Source organism: Colias eurytheme, chromosome 6 (genome assembly GCF_061535395.1).
Source record: "Colias eurytheme isolate Ceu_HAF_F1 chromosome 6, ilColEury1 Martin Lab GWU primary, whole genome shotgun sequence".
NCBI classification, from domain to species: Eukaryota; Metazoa; Arthropoda; class Insecta; order Lepidoptera; family Pieridae; genus Colias; species Colias eurytheme.
The window spans coordinates 12,725,714-12,746,193 of NC_142985.1; the positions used below are offsets into that span (position 1 = coordinate 12,725,714).

Here is a 20,480-nt window from a genome sequence, read left to right on the forward strand (position 1 = left end):
ACCTAGAATACCTCTGATCTCTTCGGAATTGCCATTTCAATTTAAAAGACTGCAGTTTCCAATAAAATTAGCCTTTAGTTTTACAATTAACAAAGCGCAAGGACAAACTTTAAAATAATGTTGTGGCATTAACATCAAAGAATCCTGCTTCTCTCACGGTCAGCTATATGTAGCTTGCTCAAGAGTAGGAAATCCGAAAAAATATATTATACTCCGGACAATAAAATGAAAAATGTTGTTTATAAACAAGTATTGTAAATAATGAGAAAATGTTTTCAATAAACTTTTTTTTTTACTTTTTACGTCATAGTTTATTTTTTTACTTCGACTCTACCACGTCATCTCATATCAACTCCCGGGCGAAGCCGGGTTTTTTAGCTAGTTATTATATAAATCAAAGCAATTATAATGTGATAAGTCTTGTAGCATGTGGTGTGTCGTGCGAGTAATGTGAAATTTCTCGGAAATTGATAAAAGTAATGTATTTTATTACATTGATAGCGTTTCGCAAATCAGGACATGGAAAATAAACAGTTACCTAATGTTTAAATAAAAGATTCTAGATAAATTTATCACTATTGAACATTTTTAAATGGGTTTTTAAAGGCTAGCTTTTAAAGTTTTTGGGAATCTTTGTCGCCTTTTTCAAGTTTTAGACATGTTGTTAAAGGCTCCAATACCTAGTTATTTTAATTATACATATAATAGAATTTAAACACTAGTTTTGACAATGCTTTACCGGGTGTTTATGTATTTTTGTGTAGAGTATGAAAACAATTTGTATTGTATCTACAAAATTATTCATCAAAACAATGAATTATAAAACCTGATTGGCATTTGAAGTAACTTCCATAGAATGTGCCAAGCATTTTGAGTGATTATTACAATTTCGGCGTTAATTAGAACTTTGGTGTTATGTTTTCGGATTAATTTAGATCTATCAGTTGCGAATCAAACTGTTGTTAATATAAATAAATCGGGTATTGTGAAAGTTTGGGAATTGTTTCATTAAAATTATTGAAGAATATTATGAGTTTTTGGGATTATATTACTTGAAGCAGAAAATCTTTTCTTATATATAAAAATGAATCGCAAAATGTGTTGGTAAGCGCATAACTCGAGAACGGCTGAACCGATTTCGATAATTCTTTTTTTATTATATTCCTTGAAGTACGAGGATGGTTTTTATGTAGAGAAAACGTAAATATGTACCACGGGCGAAGCCGGGGCGGACCGCTAGTATAATATAAAAATGAATCGCAAAATGTGTTGGTAAGCGCATAACTCGAGAACAGCTGAACCGATTTCGATAATTCTTTTTTTATTATATTCCTTGAAGTACGAGGATGGTTCTTATGTAGAGAAAACGTAAATATGTACCACGGGCGAAGCCGGAGCGGACCGCTAGTACTAAATAGATTGACAAATATTGCTGTACGCTATAAGAAATAACAAACACGATTTGTGTGAGCGGAAACACTTTTTTGGAGTTAACGGCCATAATTTTATTATAATTATTTGTATAATGTATTAGATTTTTTTTAAACATAAACATAATTTATTTGAAAGAATGTTTTAAGATTGACACTCGCTCATATATTTATATTATTTACCGAATTCTCCGAACTCCCGAAAAATAAAATATTTAAGTCCACATAATATCCACTTTCTGTTAATATTTTATATTCTCTATCTAGCATTTTACTTTCAAAAGTCATAATCACGCTATAAACGGCCATTTTAAATTCAAATAATACTGCATGTAACGTCGAAACTTTGTAATGTTCTGTGGTTTTATGTGGGAAGTTTGGTAAATACTCGCTTTGGTACAATCGTACTTACATCACTGTAAGGGTTAGGTTACAAGGACAAACGTCTAGTACATTTTCAACTTATATTTTTGATACTTTATAAATGAGAAAATATATTTTTAAGTGAAACGAACCCGCTTCGTGATCGATTTTTTTCTATTCTTTAAAAAAGTATCAAGTATATATCCTACTCTAAAGTTTTTTGTTTCTCTCATTTTAATATGTAATCAAAATAAAAAAAAGCTTAATATGATTTTTTATTGAAAAACTAGTCGCATTGTTTAAATTTTCACTAAATTTGATACGAAATGAAGCAACAGTTCATAATAAACATACACCATAAATAATAGATAACTATTTGGCAACAGCTATATCATCTTTCTTCTAGAGCAAATACCTCGTTGTTATTTAAACTAATTCTTAAGTTTTAAACATTTTTCTAAGGCGTGAAAAAACTATAGTTACTTACAACCTGTTCACAAGAGAGAAGTTATTATCGCTTCCACTTATCGCCGTCTATATAACCGTAGCCTTAGAGCCTTTGATCATAGTAAACAAGCTTTTAGCATAAAAGTAATCGAATAAGATCTTAACGTTTATGTTTCAGCCTAAGAGCTTTTATTTACGAATTCGTATTCCTGGAAACGCCTAGTACTGTATTGACCTCACTTAAAATATCCGAATATTGAATTACTATGTAAATGTGTTTTTATTTGTGGGGTAAGTGAATCGGCCTGGATTTCTGAATAAGCAATTTTGATTTCGTGTATAATATTTATAAATCTTTTATGACTTATTGAAGCTAGACATACTAAAGAATCAAGTCATTTTTATATAAATAGAATTAATAGCCTTCTAGTTTTTCTAGAGCAACTAGAATCTAAGTAAGTATTAAGGTCTAGAATCTAAGTAAGTATTAAGTATTAAGGTCATTAGGAAAAGAAAAAGCCATGAATTGATAATTTTAATAATCAATTTATTAATCAGTGAAGTAGGTAATAAGTTAAATATACCTGTGTTCAGGAATTAGGATCAATTAAGAATAATATGAGACGATATTGAAAAAAAATAAGTTCACAATATATACCTAACTAGCCTTGCTTCGTCCGCTTTGTCTAAAACCTAATAAAATATATAATAAAACCTTCGTCTAAATCACTCTATCTATTCCAAAAAAAAAACACATCAAAATCCGTTGCGTAGTTGTAAAGATGTAAGCATAAATAGGGACAGATAACCTGGTTTTATACTATGTATGTATGGATAACAAAATTTTAATATTAACCTAGGTCAAAAAAGGTTAAACAAAATGTATTTTGTATACATTTTAACATTATATTTTATCGATAGACACACGTTTCCCTTTATCTTAACGTCACATCTTCAATCAATTTTCCAATCATGTTTTTCATTATTTTTGCTTTCCGCAAATATATTTTCTCTTATATTTTTATAAGGATTAAATTATGATTTTTTTTTCTTTTTTATCAATAATGTATCTGATAAGTACACGGAGGATGTGAATCTATAAAAATATGATTTGTGTGGGTTGAAAGAGATTCACTTAGTTTTAAGTTTTATATCTAATGAGATATTATAATTCGGAATATTTAATTACCTACCATCTTTTTATGGGAAAATCTTAGCCAAATGTCGTCTTTACTTTTACGTCTTAGGTTTCAAAACTAGCATATATTTAGCTAGCTGGCTAGCTAGATAGTCAAGCCCATTTTCGATACTTTTTGTACAAGTTTCTCTACAATGTATTAGTAATTAGTTTGTATGAAGAAATCCTTACAATACTTTACAAATATCTATACTAATATTATAAAGCTGAAGAGTTTTTTTGTTTGTTTGTTTGAACGCGCTAATCTCAGGATCTACTGGTCCGATTTAAAAAATTCTTTCAGCGTTAGATAGCCCATTTATCGAGGAAGGCTATAGGCTACATACCATCACGCTAAGACCATCAGGAGCAGAGTAATGTGGGTAAAACCGCAGGTCACAGCTAGTAAAAAATATCGAATAAAAAGAGAAAATAAAAGTTCAACACAAAGTTAAATCTCCTTTCACTCCAGTTCACAAAATCTAAATACCCTGTATAAAATCACAGAAATATGCTATCGTTATATCAAACGAGTTTCACAAATTTACCGCCCGCTCCAATCCTAACTTGAATTTATAGGACAAGTCAACTACGCATGAAACCGAAATGTAGGAGAAACAATTACTGTTGCCACTCAAGATAATTTATATAGGGTGTTCCTATTCGGCTTCACGGGTTTTTTATTTAACTCGAAAATTTGAAGAGACGTGTTCATTTATACGGAGTGCCTGAGATTTATATGGTACTCTTTAGTTTCACTTTACTAAAACACGATTTTTTACAACTGTTACCCAAATGTACTTTTTTAACTTGAAGCTTTTTGAGCTTTGAGCTAGCTTAGTTCTTATTGGTACCGTAAAAGTCTGGAATATGAAAACTGTGTGTATTCAACTGTATGAATTCGGTAATCGATTATTAGTAAGTATGCACTATCAATTTATTCAGTCGAATTGATTCGTTATTTGAAAATTCAGCAAAAGAAGACGTGTGGCACTCGGGGACTGCCGCGGTAAAGCTATTGCATGCTATACCTTCAAGCCACACCTCCGCGCCCGTCGGAGTGGGGAGCGTGAGGTTTTTTGTTACGCAATTTCTGGATTCGGTCCCCGCGTTCAAGGACCGCGATAGAAGCTATGTGCCTCCTTTATAAACTATCAAAATTATCTTACACAATTGTAATGCTTTCTTTACTTGTTCATTATTTTCTATTTATATAGTCAAATGGGACATCAAACAAACAACAACAACAGCTGTTTCAACTTTTATTTGCGTAATAACAAAACATTTTACAATTTTTATAACACTGCCAATCAAGTCTTTATATTCTCCGCCATCTTCAGCAGAATGTCGCGCAACAAGTTGGCCAACAGTGGATAGTTTTGACCGAGAAGTGGCGCTCGTAGTTGTGGTATGCACATCTGAAATAAATAAGAAATCATGTTAAAATAAACAACCTTAAGATAAGATAATTAGTTCACCCTGAATATGTTTTAAAATCTGTCAAGAGTCATGTTAAATTTCCCTGTCGCAATGAAAATTTGTTTACATTGAAGGTGTGTGGAAAACGCTCGTTTATAAAACATAAAAGTAATTATAAAAAAACGGCACTCTTAATTATTAAGGCTGCAGTCTAGCAAAATTGCGTTTTCAACAAGTTATTTGACAATTTTTTCCCGGCTAATGAAATGATAAACTGAATTTTTTTTTCTTGTTTATCAATTAGTGTTATATACGCAATGCGCGTGAATTTTTTCACATTTATAAAGTTACTTTATGTTACTTTAATCAGGCCTTCAAGATAAGTCTCTTTCCCCCAAAGACATTTCGAGCTAAGTTTGTGCACTCACTACGTTGCAACCGATTACAATTTATACAATCTGATCAGCGCATTATTATCCTTATATAGTCGTTATTAAAAACTGCTGAATACAATTTCCGAAAAACTTATGATTTTCCTAATTAGAACGTTATAAATTCATTAAATTTCCCATTTTTTGCCTTACAAAATCTATTGATAAATACTGCTAAAAGTTATTTTTTCCATTAATTTATTCGAGTTGGTTGAAGACCAATGAGTATTAATCCTTTAAAAAAATTTTTTTTTTAATTTTGATAATTCTTTAAATATTAAAAAAATATTTAAAATAATTAGGAAAAATCCTAGCGAATTTCTTTAGTCGCGCTCCTTGGGCCGGAGCGTTCTGACGTGTGCTCTACGCTCGATTTTCCTTCATACCGAAGTGAAAGTTGCTCTACTTCATTAAATTTAATATTTTTGATTCATTAAATTTAATTGATTATTTTTATCTTAGTTTTGTGCAAATATTCGTATTTTAAAACATTTGATTTCGATATGGAAAATAAACGAAAAAAATACGCGTGTAACTACTAGAAAAAAAATTATCTTCGAACATAAAGTTAATGAAACCAAATAGATTGCAAAGGTGATTGGCAACAATTTCTTTATTTTACGGGGTGTCAGTAAAGGGATGTATATTTCTTTAAAACTAAAGTAAGCTCATAAATTTTTTTATAATATATATTTTTTTGAAGTTCCAAAAATGTTTATTCATTTTCGTTTCGTTTGAGAAATACGAAATATAATATAAACTTGTATTGAGAACTTGAACTTCTCAAGTTCATCCGGGGAAATCCCCATACGGGGAAAATGATTTGTTTACTCCAAAATTATATGCCGAGGTGTTTTAATTTTTTCTTCTAGTCATTTTCAACGTAGCGGCATGTTGTTTGATTATTAATTTTGTAACTTAAATACAGGATGTTGGTTTTATATTCTGATCTTACAGACGCGCTGACAAATTTAGTCCGCCATTTCTAGTTTAGTCCACCAACTCTAAGTACCAATATTAAAACGAATGGATTATCATCACATCATCAAAACTCAGATGTAATGGAAGATCACAATAACATAGAAAATTCAGTGGGTGTTGAGAACTAAACAAACACAAGTAACAAAGACGCGAAGAATAAAAAAAGAGGACGAAAACGATAATTGAAAGAAAGAAAGAAAGAAAAAATATTTATTGCCACAAGTTACACACACTTAACAATTACTTACATTACAAAAAGAATAGAGAATTTACATGGCAATCGGGTCAGACTCAGCCATGCTGTCGGGCTTTAACACCTGAACAGCGCTGATTTTCAGTCTGCCCGTAAGTTTTTATTTCCGAGGCTCCTAAGTCTACATTAAAATACAAATACCAATCAAAAAACATACTTTACAGTTCTGAAAATAATTTTTTGCATTGTTATTATTAATAATTACTTACGAATAATATATTATATATTTAAAACAGATTTATAGAATCGACAACAGTGGTGAAAATTTGCTGATCACAATGAAACATCCTTCAGTGGTAGCAGATTTACTCATTTAAAATGTATCGGTGAACAGCGTAAAGGAGAGGAGGACAGGAAAACATTATGAATGTGGATGGTGGATTGTATACAGGGTGTAATCGTTAAGTATGTGCAGGCGATTATGACGTTATTATTGCAGGTATCAAAAAACTTAAAACTGATATCGAAATAACTTTACCTAATGAGCAAAATGACAATAATAACTTTTTAAAAGTATAACGAGAAATATCTAAAAAATTTACTTTATACACTCCCATATCAAAAAGGGAAAATGGGACTAGTAGAAGTTAAATGTCTCATTCCGGCAAAAGACATGAATGCGGAAGATGCGGTTAAAAATAAAAAAAATAATATTTGAAATACAATGCAAAAAATAAGAAGAAGCAGAAGTCTTTGCTGTTTGGACTGGAGTGAATCATTCGTTAATAATAGAATATATAAAAAATTATGTAACGTTTAGGCAAAATAAAATGATGGACCATTATCAAGATTTTACATAAATCGCCTACTGTCAGAATTGATTGATTCGAGACTTCAGCATTCGATGCCCATCAAGGACCCATCCTATATCATTCAAGCGATTGAAAAAAAAAGAGATAAATCCAGTGCAACCGATAAAGCATCAGAATGCTAGCAAAAGATTTATTAGGTTTATCAATATAAATCTATATATTATACATAATATAATAAATCTGTAGAAGACGCGAAGACCGACATCCGCGCGGACGGAGTCGCAGGCGGAAGCTAGTCAGAAATAAATATCTTTTGTTTTCATTTGCGTATTTTTCTATTTTATAATTTTTTAACACAAACATTACATTTTTTTATTATATACAAAATTTGTTTATCCGTTTTATTAGTTAAACTGAACAACTTTCACTAAGAAACTTAGGTCGAAAAAAATGTATAGAGTTATGCATTTTGTATGGAAAGCTTATTTTTTTTTATATTTCGTCCAAATTTCTTTGTAAAAGTTGATCAGTTATATAAACATGAAGTTGAAGATATCAATAGAAAGTATTCGCAAATTTTGTGTACTGATAAAAAAAAATCACCCGGTGTAATTTTCACGAAAATTGTTTCAAGTTGTCATTTTTGGTACTTATTACGAATATTAAATTATGCATACGAATGATTTAATTTTTAAAAATTAAGTGGAGTAACTTTCCCTTAGTACATTTGTATTATTTACATATAGGATGACAGGATGCATTTGTTTGCACTACTAGACCAAACAAACCCTTAATGTATATTGATTAGTAGACTAGCATCCAAACTCTACAGGTTAAATAACATAAGAGGTGGTACCTAATATAAATCCAAGTGCCTGCAGTTTCGTCCGAGTAGTCAAAGAAACGCATATAGTTCCCGATTTCCACGATAAACCCTATACTTTGTCATTTCTTACGTCTCAAATTATCTCTGTAGGTACCAAATTTTATCCAAATATTTTCAGACAGACCGACAGACAGACAAAGTTACTTTCGCAATTAAACATTAGTAGACATTTTAATTATACCCCTCTATGATCATGATGATGAATAGTATATCATTGTCCCATTTCATAGTACAGTACACAGTAATACATCAAGTGAGAGTCTAGTTTGAATTTCAACTACCAGGCTATATTGAACCTAGAATTTGATAGCTAAACCTAAGTATTACCGTATCATGCTCGTGTGTGCATATTGTACATCGAAATAGCTCGATGAGCTCTTAGTCCAACGCATTAGAGATCCTTGATCAAGTATCTTCGAACAGTACTTGTGCATTCAATGCTTGATATAAACTTATATAATAATATCAAGACGTTTTAATCCTTCTACTAATCGTGCAAGTTTGTGAAGATGGATAAGTGGGTGTTTGTTAATCTTTCAATTAAAACAGCTATTTGTATCTTGACGATATTTTGAACAGATACAGATTGTGGACTGGAGACGATTACACGTGTAAATAAATAAAATAAATAAATAATAGTAAGTATAATGTAATAATTAGGTAGCTGAATAAATTCGTTCACGCAATTTTAATACTATAATAGAACCTAGTGTGAACACAGGCTCCTGAATAACTATTCATAACTGTATGAGGAGCCTCGGTCAATATGTTCACGTAATTTATAATAATTTAAAAATAAATGATTTATTATTATAAAAAAATCTCACCACTGCCAATATTACTACGAAAATGGGGCATATGAGGTTGATGATAAGCGCGAGCATTGTTCTGACGAGCCACCACAACCCCACTACCACTAGAATGCTGGCCATCATCACCTGTAAACATAAAACAAAAGAATATAATTATAATTTAACAAAAAACTAAACAACCTACAAACTGTCAGTACTAGGGAAAAATTAGGGAACAACCAGAAGGCACTAGCTATCAAATAAAAAAGAATCATCACTGTTATGTATGTCGGGTTGTATGATAATAGAAAGTAATAATTCTCTCGTATGTACTTTATTAATGTAACAATTGTAAAATAGTAATTAACAGAAAGGGATTGTATAGAATGCCGTGTAAAATGTAAATCAAAGATGTCTTCCCGAATAACAGTGTTGCCAGGTGGCTCTGTAAGTTGCACAGATTATAAATATCCAATCTATGTCGCCAACACTCTCCCTCGTTATAAATTTAAAGGTTCAATCTATTGGGAGGTTTTCTCATCCTAGTACTACGACGGATTTCAATTCTGGATGGTGTAGGTTCATGTGTATCTGGAATTGTTTCTGGTACAAGGGTTTCTGGTTGGTAATTTCCTGGACTTGCTACTGGCTGTGTAGATGATCTTCTTGGTGTATGTGTTATTACTGTAGGGCTAGGTTGTATGCATTCTTTTTCAGGTGAAGCTGGTGTGGGTGAACTCTCTTGCAGGTAAGTTGGTCGGTAAGTATCTGGTGTATTAATATTCTCACTCAAGCATGATGTCTTTATTATCTGATCAGTATGTCTGTGATGTATCTTTCCATCTACTTCCACCTTGTAATGTAATTTTCCTTTCCTCTCTAATATTCTTCCAAATTTCCATTTGTTACTATCATACATCCTTATTTGTACTCTATCTCCTGGTTTAAACTCTTTGTATACCTTTAATTCTTCATTGTTGCTTTCTCTAACTTCTTGTTTTCTTTTCACTAAATCTATTCTTGTTCTATATATTCTTTTAAACATCATTTCTCCTGGACTCTGCCCTGTAGAACTATTAGGTGTTTTTCTATACATCATTAAAAATCTTTGTAACTTATCTTGTACACATCCTTCTTCGTTCATCATTGCTTTAAGTTTATTTTTAACCGTTTGTACATATCTTTCTGCTTGACCATTTGTAGATGGGTGAAAGGGTGCTGTAAACTTTGCTTGTATTCCGTTTTCCTTTAAAAATCTTAACATTTCCTCTGATCTAAATTGCCTTCCATTATCAGATACTTGGGTAACTGGTAAGCCAAACGTAGTGTAGATTTTCTTTAAAATATTAATAGTAGCTGTAGCTGTGATAGAAGTAGTAGGTATTACCTCTAACCATTTTGTGTAGGCATCTACTACAATAAGAAAATATTGATTCATGAATGGTCCTGCGTAATCAATATGAATTCTACTCCATGGTTCTTTCGGATATTCCCAGATGTGTATAGGTACTTTAGTAGGGTTGTTTTTCATTAAACAGCATGTTTTACACTGCTTTACCATGTTCTCTATATCTATGTCTATATTCTTCCACCAGACATAGCTTCTGGCTAATGCCTTCATTTTCACAATACCGGTGTGAGCTGTATGTAGTTCTTTTAATATTTGAGGTTGTAACTTTTTAGGTATTACAATTCTTATGCCATAAAATATGCAATTGTTTTGTAGTGAATATTCGTATAGTCTTCCTGTATCTTCTCTTCCTGACTGTATATCTATGTATAATTTCTGTAACTCAGGGTCAGTGGCTGTAGCTTCTCTTATTTCCTTTAATGAAACTGGCATTTCTGCAATTTGATTTAGGTAGAACGCTTCATCGTCTGTCATTGTCTCATTCCTTTCAGTTGTATCTGTATATTGTATTCTTGAAAAATAGTCGGCATTCGCATGTTCTGTAGTCTTCCTTAATCGTATCTCATAGTCAAATCCTGCTAAAAAGTTTGCATAGTGTACTAATCGTATGGCTGTGGTAGCTGGTGTAACTTTCTCTGGGTGTAAAATTCTAGCTAATGGTTGATTATCTACAATGAGTATTATCTTCCTGCCGTAACAGTATTGGAAAAATTTCTTTAATCCCCATACTAGGGCTGCTGCTTCCTTATCTAACTGACTGTAACCTCTCTCTGCTTTAGTTAAGGATCTTGATGCAAATGCTATAGGTCGTTCAGTTTTATCCGGCATAATGTGTGATAAAACAGCTCCATATCCTGTAGGAGATGCGTCTGTAGCTAATGTGACAGGTAAGTTCTCATGAAACGGTATAAGTACTTTTTCTCCACATAGCTCAATTTTCAACTCTTGAAATGCTTTTTCACATTCTTTATTCCATATAAATTTTGTATCTTTCTGTAATAGCTTGTATAAAGGATTTAGTTTAGATGCCAAATTAGATATGAATTGTTGATAATAATTTATCATTCCTAAGAAAGTACGTAGAGATGTAACATCTGTGGGACGTGGGCTATTCTTTATATCATTTATCTTTTCTTCTGTAGGGTGTAATCCTTTTTCATTTATTTTATGTCCAAGATATGTAACTGATTTTTGAAAAAATTGACACTTCTTCTTGTTTAGATGTAATCCACATTCTTTAAGTTTATTAAATACCTTTCGGATTCTTTGTAGTAATTGTATGTATGTATGTCCTTGTAAAGCGATATCATCAAAAAAACAAGCTGTACCTTCTAATCCTTGTAATGTCTGATCCATGTATCTTTGCCAAACATTTGGTGCTATTTTCACACCGAACATCAGTCTTCTTACTTTGTATGTACCCTTACATGTACTTATGGCTTGCATCTCTGCTGTATCATCATTTGTCTTCATATGTAAATACGCTTGGTTAATGTCCAATGTACAAAAATATTTACCACCGCTGAGCTTTGAAAATATCTCTTCAACTCGAGGGATTGGATAGTTGTCATTTTCTAGGTTTTTATTTAATGTAGCTCTGTAGTCGGCACATAGGCGTACCTTTCCATTATGTTTCATCACAGGAACAATTGGTGTACCCCACTGTGAGTATGTAACCTTTTCTAATATGCCTTCTTTTTCTAATCTGTCAATTTCTGCCTCTACTTGATTTTTCAATGCAAATGGTACTGGACGTGGCTTTAAATAAACTGGAACTGCATCTTCTTTCAATTTAAATGCGACTTGATAATCTTTAATTTCACCTATTTCTTCTGTAAATAATTCTTTATATTCTTCTAATAATGTTTGTAATTTATTTTTGAATTCTTTTTCTGTTATGTCTTGCTCTTCCTTGTATATTGAATTTACTTCAAAATTTAAGTTCAATTTTCTAAGCCATTCTCTTCCAACTACGGTGTCTACTTTGCGGTCAATTACAAAGATTCTTCCTTCAATAACTGTGTTCTTATACTGAATATTTAAATTACAAGTTCCTAATGGGTGTATTATTTCTCCTGTGTATGTTCTTAGCTTTACTGATGTATCTTCAAGTTTCAGATTATTAAAATATTTTTCATAAAAATTTGTTGAGCATGTAGTAACTGCAGCGCCTGTATCCAGTTCTAAGGTATGTATTTTTCCATTTAATTGTAAGGTTATGTTAAATTTATCACTCTGTATGTTATTGTTAAATATCTTATGTATTTCATATATTTCATCTTCCTCGGTGAATTGATCCTGAACTAACTCAATTTGTTTTTGTTCTCTGAAACATACCGATTGTATGTGTCCCTTTGTCTTACATTTCTTGCAAAATAGTTTATGTTTCAAACGACATTGCCTTGCTGTATGGTTTTCTTTGCCACATCGAAAACATTTTATTTCTCTCTTCTTCTCGTTATATGAACTGTATGATTTATTGATATTTTTATCTTTGTATGTATTTATATTTTTAGGTTTATGTATGTTTGTATTAATTTTGAAATGATTTGATTTAGTTGAAATTTTGTTAATGTTTACTTGACCAGAACACATTTCTTTTGTTTCAGCTTTAGATGTCTCAATCGCCATTGCAATTTTAATTAAATCATCAACCTTTGTAGATGAGCTTTCTTGTAATAATCTTTCTTTTATTTCTGAATTCCGGAGACCTCGTATGAATTGTACTCGCAGATGAGTTTCAAATGTGCTGTGTTCGCAGCTTGCGCATTTAAAGTTACATTTTCCCCCTAGTTCTTTTAAACCAGCAACATAATTTGCAATACTTTCACATTCGTATTGTTGTCGTAAACAAAATTTGTGCTGTTGGGCTACTTCACCAGGTTCAGGTGCAATATGGTTTTTCAATAATTGTATCAGTTCATAATATGATTTGGTTTTCGGCGAATCAGGTGCTGTAATATTTTGTAAAACTTGATAGTATTTAGGACCAATGCAGTTCAGAAAAATCTGTGATTTTGTTTTATCATTTGTAACGCCTTTTAGGTTAATGTAATTTTCTAACCTCTGTAAATACGATGCGAAACTTTCATTGTTCTCGTCGTATGGTTGTAATGTAATTCCACTCACCGATTTATCCGTATTTTGTAATTGTTGTTGTAATTGCGCTTGTTGTACTTGAATTCCTCGAATAGTTTCTAACATTTGAGATAATACTTGCCCCAATTGCTGTTCCATTTTGCGTACTTGTAATGTATTGTATATTATTATGAAGGAAAAAGGAGGTTGTGAAGCGGGTTATCATCACGGAATGTGGAACCCTTGGAACAAAGGAAAAGGTATTAGGAGCACATGGGTCAATGTACGCACGATGTTCTTCACTTGATAATTTATGTTGAATTTCCACTTACTCGTCGCCAATCTGTTATGTATGTCGGGTTGTATGATAATAGAAAGTAATAATTCTCTCGTATGTACTTTATTAATGTAACAATTGTAAAATAGTAATTAACAGAAAGGGATTGTATAGAATGCCGTGTAAAATGTAAATCAAAGATGTCTTCCCGAATAACAGTGTTGCCAGGTGGCTCTGTAAGTTGCACAGATTATAAATATCCAATCTATGTCGCCAACAATCACAATCGGTTGACCAAGTCGAAAGTTCAATTCAAAAGTCAAATTGAGAAATAAATTTGATTTTACACCCACAGAAGATTTTCAATTTAAATACACAACTACAGAAAGCTCTATTTTTTAATTATATCTTCTTTGTCGATAGTTTCAAATATTATTCGTAAGTATATCCCTATCTATAATATTAGCAAGAGAAACGTATGCAGTAGTTTAAATTTCTGACAGCTTTACTTTAAAATTTTGTTTTCTCAATAATTGTAAATTGGATAATTGCAAATTTCCCATCTATTTAAAACTAGCGGTCCGCCCCGGCTTCGCCCGTGGTACATATTTACGTTTTCTCTACATAAAAACCATCCTCGTACTTAAAGGAACATAATAAAAAAAGAATTATCGAAATCGGTTCAGCCGTTCTCGAGTTATGCGCTTACCAACACATTTTGCGATTCATTTTTATATATAAGACTAGCGGTCCGCCCCGGCTTCGCCCGTGGTACATGTTTACGTTTTCTCTACATAAGAACCATCCTCGTACTTCAAGGAATATAATAAAAAAAGAATTATCGAAATCGGTTCAGCCGTTCTCGAGTTATGCGCTTACCAACACATTTTGCGATTCATTTTTATATATAAGATTTAAATTGTACACTGATTTAAATATAAATCGACGGGTGAAAAGCTTTATCAAGAATATTTTTTATGTAAATACTGTAGGCGTAAATTTTATGCTTGCAATAAAATAATAAGATATTTTCATTTGTAAAAGAGCTTCACTGTTTATTCTAAATAAATAATGAATTCACTTTGTTGTGAAACTTCTTTAAGCGCATTGAGAGTAAAATTTCAAGGTCGCGTCATGACAATACCGAACACAATAGATTTTCTATTGTGTCTGTGATTCCGGGAGCTGAGGCATTAAATTCTAACCGAAGATACCTTAATAAGTATAGTACATAAGTACAATAAGATCTGAAATACACAATTTTTGATGGAATAACATATTTAAAATAGATCTTTTCGATGATATTTTATCTCTATATAATTGCACACACGGTGATACTATAATATTTTATGTTAAGCATCAAAATCCGTTGCGTAGTTTCAAAGATTTAAGCGTACAAAGGGACATAGGGACATAGGGACAGAGAAAGCGACTTTGTTTTATACTATGTAGTGATTACAGTATCTTAAGGTATCCGGTATCAGCGTTCTGGCCATCATTTTTCTTTTTGTCATTGCGTACTAAGACCCCTGTAGAACCGCCATCCTGTTACAAATAACCCGAAATTTTGTGTGGAAATTTCGGGTCATTGTTACATTGTTATGTTATCTTAACATAAAATATTATAGTAATATCTTCACCGTGTGTGATGCGCTTAACACTTGGAACACAGATTGAAATGAGATGTCAATAAAATTAGGCTCGAAATTAGCGCCATGACTATTCAGAACATTATTTGATTTGTCGTAAAATTTCCATTCATGAATTAATTTAGGCTTCAACTTGTTTCGATTAGAAGTTCTGGCTAAGTGTTCTTTTTGATGAATATTGATAGATTTCAATTTACGATAAGTTCAGACTTTTGGATTTAACTCTACTATGGTTAGAATAGAATAGGATGACAGAATTTTGTTTTATGTCAATTATTCTGTGTTATTAATAATTAAGTATTTGTTTGTTTTATATTTATGAAGAGTATGACATAATATAGATTTTAAACAAGGCTAATGTGGATTTCTAACAGCAGAGTTTCATTGCTATCGGACCAAACAGTTACCACAAGTTTAAGCTCAAAGTAATAGGTTCACAGCAAACTTTCTAAACCTAGTCTTCTACTTAATCTTTGCTAAGCTGGTGGTTTTTATTTTAAATCGACTTCAAAAAAAGGAAGAGGTTCACTTACTTCGAGTGTTTGTTTACTTGAGATTGTTACCTCAGAAGTGTCCCATTTTTTTTCCAGTTTTGACCATTTGAAGGCGGTTTAGTTTATTGTTAATAAATAATTATATTTATTTAAGTTATATTACACTAGCTTTCCGCCCGCGGCTTCGCCCGCGTTTACAAAGGAAACCCGCATAGTTCCCGTTCCCGTGGGATTTCCGGGATAAAACCTATCCTATGTCCTTTCTCGGGTATCAAAATATCTCTATACCAAATTTCATGCAAATTGGTTCAGTAGTTAAGGCGTGATTGAGTAACAGACAGACAGACAGAGTTACTTTCGCATTTATAATATTAGTATGGATTTTTTACTGCATATACAGGACAAATATAAAACAAAAGTAGAACATTATAAGATGCCAAGCTACGCGAAGTACAAGATAAGTGTCACCAAAAAAGGTGGAAGACATCTCCAATAAAACATTATTAATTACGGAGATCTATTAAAAAGGACTTAAGTGGAATTGGACGGAATATGAAGGAAGATAATTGCCTGTTAACAATTCCGAGCATTGAGAGGCTCTTACAAGAATCTTGTCTATCAAATATTCTTTTCAATAATACCGATCTTTGGGATCACTCAATTATTATTCAGTGACAGGCAATTCGTAGCTATCACATTTTTTTTGTATGAAACATCTTGTGTGTTCCCTAGACGATAATATAGCATAACATGCGTTTAAGTGAATTGTCATGCTGCATGAGTACCAAAATAATCAAATTATGCAAATTTATACAGCTCTCCGCTGGCCTGAATGAAACGATCATGAGAGCAGGCCAGTCATACCTTGCGGGATTCAAAATATAAATGTTCATCATAATTACTATCTCGAAATTTGCATGTGCATTTATTTCAATCATCGATATAAACGATAATTCATGCATGACAGCACGTAACATGTCATGCTGCATGACCATCTAGGGACGACATTATAACATAAATAATGGAATTGGTAATCGCGATACTCGATAATGATTGGCCTGAGTAAGTTTTTGTAAGTAAAAATGATATCGTTTATTGTTTCGCTTTAAAGCGGTCAATCGAAGAATAATTTGACAATTTTCCATTTTTATTAAAGTTCAGGAAAAGCAGACTTTCTGATTTCAAAGATGATAATTTATGATAGTCGACGAATTCAGGTAATAGCCGATATTAATAATAAAAAAAAAAAAACAAGGAAATAATAACAAGACCGAAAAAAAGTAATGCTGTTTTTTATACGCAGCCCTATTAATTAAAAAATTATAGAAAGCAGAACAAAAGTTTAATATCCTATATGTATTTTCAGCTGTGGATTCAATTTTAAAAGAATAATATAATATTACGGTTTGAAGCTCAGATCACGTACAAATAGTTGCTATTCGTGGATGATCGCGTACTCTAGAAATTGCATCCAGTAATCTGCATCTACGATATCCAAATCCGTACAAAATTTTATGTTTTACATAAAAAGACAAATTAAGTTAAAATTGTCGTCAAATATTTTGAAGTTTATTAAATAAGTAAGTTTTTAATTAATTGGTTTTCAATGTTATTGTGCAGATTGAAGTTAAAAAGAATATTAAAAGGCGTTTTAAGGCTGTGTCCTAAAAAATTGGTGGTTCTGTGAGAAAATAAAGAAGTTAAACATCAAATGGAAACAATGAAATGGGAAATTGTTAATCATAATAAAATATTCATACCATAAACATAAAAAAATACTTTACAGCCAGTGAGAGTGCTTTGCCTGTGACCGCGCATTGTAATGTATTTTAGACGTCCGACCAGAACATAATGTAATGAATAACGTCGGTACCAGTCGGAAGCATCAAAGCACTATAACCGTCCGGTTTTAGTGCTTTGATGCTTCTTAATTTCTTGACTTAATTATTTGACCAAGAATTTATTAAGAATGCAATAAAGACTTTAATATTTAGTTTTATACCATTCAAATGCTTTTTATTAATTATTGTTTTAAGACTAGAAACATTCCTCAAGAAAGAAAGAAAAAAAACCACGAAGTTAAGTACGGATACAAAAAAAAATACTCTAGTACAACAAGAATAAAAACCTTTACAACGTTTTACCTGTGCCTCTTCATGCGTCTGAACCCAGGTCCTGAAAGAGGTGACCATGGATTTTGTTCCGTGCATCATACTGTTTGCTGAAGCGCTTGACATTGTGACCTGTTAACATACACAATCTTAAAATATGATATGAACCTATGGAAAAAATATTATCATTCTGATAATTTAATTCTTAGTATATAAATGCGAAAGTGTGCATGTTTGCTTTCACACTTCGCATTGCAGCAGTTTAGAGGCATAATTTTTGTAGATGGAAATAGAGGAAGCAGACATAAGCCACTATTTACCGCGGCGAAACCTAATTTCAAGTGGAAACTTTGATCGCGCAGGTGAAGCCACGGGCAGGTAGGGGAGACCGAGGGGTTTCGCTACCTGCCCGTGGCTTGGAGACCGAGGGGTTTTGAAACAGAGGTGAGTTGAAACAGTCCCGATTTCTCGGAACTTAAAACCTTTAGCGATCTGGCAACGTCTTTTTTAACCATCTCCCGCCACCAGCTATCGCGTCAGTTCACGTCGGTGGCGTCATTTGTGCAGTTGTGTAGTTCTTAATGAGATGTGCCGAAAATCGCAAAAAGTACTACATGATAGGGGAAAATATAGTTTTTTTATTTTCAAAACAATCCAGACTCACACATGCGTAAGTTCCACTAACACACACACTGCGCAAGTTCCACTATCAACCAGGACTTTATTGAGTCCACGACAATAGAATAAAGATCGTGATAAAAAACAGGCCAAAAACCCGCTAACTTAATAAACGTTACCAAATAGCTTCAACGCAAAGTTGTTCTGGGACAAACAAATCGTTAACCAGAAAAAAAAATGCTTCATATTCGTCAATTTTGCGTTATTGGTGCGGAAGAGAGGCAAATAATGAACGGTAAGCCTTAAGACTGTTGACAAGCTCGCTGTAAGGTTGAGATTTCAAGACTGGAACAGCGGTGCGGCTTATACAGCGTTTCGTAGGGCGATTGTGCATGCATCTAGATGTGTACACCTCCCATAGATGAGCATTTTGTAAAAGCGAATTACTTGACCTTTAATTTTAAAATATGCAAATGGAATCTAATTTAGCGCTTACACGTGTAGGTATAGAAACTTACCATTTTCGATTGATAAAATAAATATTACTATAGAAAATTTTTCAATTCATTATAACAACTTAACAATGCATGTTTTCATATTTTCAAGTCAGTTATAGCTTCAATAATCTTGTTACTTAGTTTCAGCTACTGTATAAATACGCTGGAATGTACTCGCTACGCTATCAGCCCCGCTCCGCTCGTCACTAAGACCTACAAACTCAACCTTATTGAAGAAAAACATTTCGCGTAGGCAAAATCTTGTGATCTTCAAAGATGTTTTGATCGTAAACAACATCTGTCATGTTCAGTTGGTTTATTTAAGGCTTTATTTATCTATTTTAGACTTGTTTCACGTACAAAATGAAAGAATAACGTTTGTTTTACGTTTAAACGGATTTTTTGCTTTTAATTTGGTGAACATTGATAAATAAACATTGATATTGTTTGTGGTGACTGGTGGTCTATATTGTTTGTTTGTGCTTTGCTATATTGTAGACATAAATAAATAAATTAAAATAACTAAGACAAAAGTGATTTGGCTCTACATGATAATATGTAAGAAATATTAATGGATGTTCATTTATGTTTTTGGGAAGTTTTATAAAAAACATCGGAGTTATTTCTTTTATAACATTGGTGTAGAATTAGAATAGGTGTAGAAGTCATTGCTCTAATGTGATTTTAATAAGAAGATAAATTGTTACTTACAGGCGGTGCAAATAGAGCGTTTAGCATGTGGTAGTCTTCAGATCTGTAGGTATTCATAGCTATGGAGTCGATCAAATCCGTTGATGATATTAAAGATGTGAACAGTCTATGCCTTACCACGCGTTTGTCTGGGGAGAAATACATTAATAAAATTATAAATATTGATAAGAATTATTTGTACTTGGTTCGATAGTTAGTCGATAGACGTTTTAGGTTTAAAAAAAAATAAACGTTTCATAAATATTAAAAATTCATCTTCTTAGCGTACAACTTTAATGTTGACATCTTAGCTATTGTTTATTTTTTACACGTTGAATAGAACTCTTGGTACAAACATACATATTAATATTATATACTACATCTCATCGTAAAAAATATAGAATCATAGCTCAGAAGCCAACGTATCTACATTTATTATAATGCATACAGCTGTAGTGTAGTCACTATTTCAACAAGCAGTAGTAATCAGTATATTATTCTACAAAAACCATCTACAAATTGAGAACAACTCGTGCGTCTCACGCCTCACCTCTCTGCACAGCAGGCAACATAGTATTTCATCCATTTTCTTGCAGAACAATTTAGTTATTCCATTTCACATTGCGATACGTGTGGCGATATGGGTATTTGTCTAACTGTCAAAACGTTTTTATTTTTCACACGACGAATTGTTACTGGACAGATGGACGCAATAAAATTTTGGC

The 20,480-nt window shown here is 32.2% G+C and overlaps 1 protein-coding gene across 1 annotated transcript; it reads right to left on the bottom strand.

The window, feature by feature from the left end:
• Window positions 1–4,727: 4,727 nt before the first annotated feature.
• Window positions 4,728–20,327, bottom strand: LOC149908115 (uncharacterized). The gene is made up of 5 exons (XM_090103290.1): window positions 20,306–20,327; window positions 19,777–19,904; window positions 17,984–18,082; window positions 8,967–9,077; window positions 4,728–4,835 (listed from the first exon to the last, which is right to left on the bottom strand). Exons 1-5 carry the CDS (start codon window positions 20,325–20,327, stop codon window positions 4,728–4,730), a joined length of 468 nt encoding a protein of 155 aa, XP_089959416.1.
• Window positions 20,328–20,480: the final 153 nt, after the last annotated feature.

Bases quoted from the DNA above. Each gene is read 5' to 3' on its own strand.
- LOC149908115 (XM_090103290.1), bottom strand. From the start codon at position 20,327: ATGTTGCCTGCTGTGCAGAGAG. The intron at 18,083-19,776 runs GTAAGTAACAAT...GTATGTTAACAG, and splicing joins ACGCTCTATTTGCACCGCCT to GTCACAATGTCAAGCGCTTC. The intron at 9,078-17,983 runs GTAAAACGTTGT...TTATGTTTACAG, and splicing joins AGACGCATGAAGAGGCACAG to GTGATGATGGCCAGCATTCT.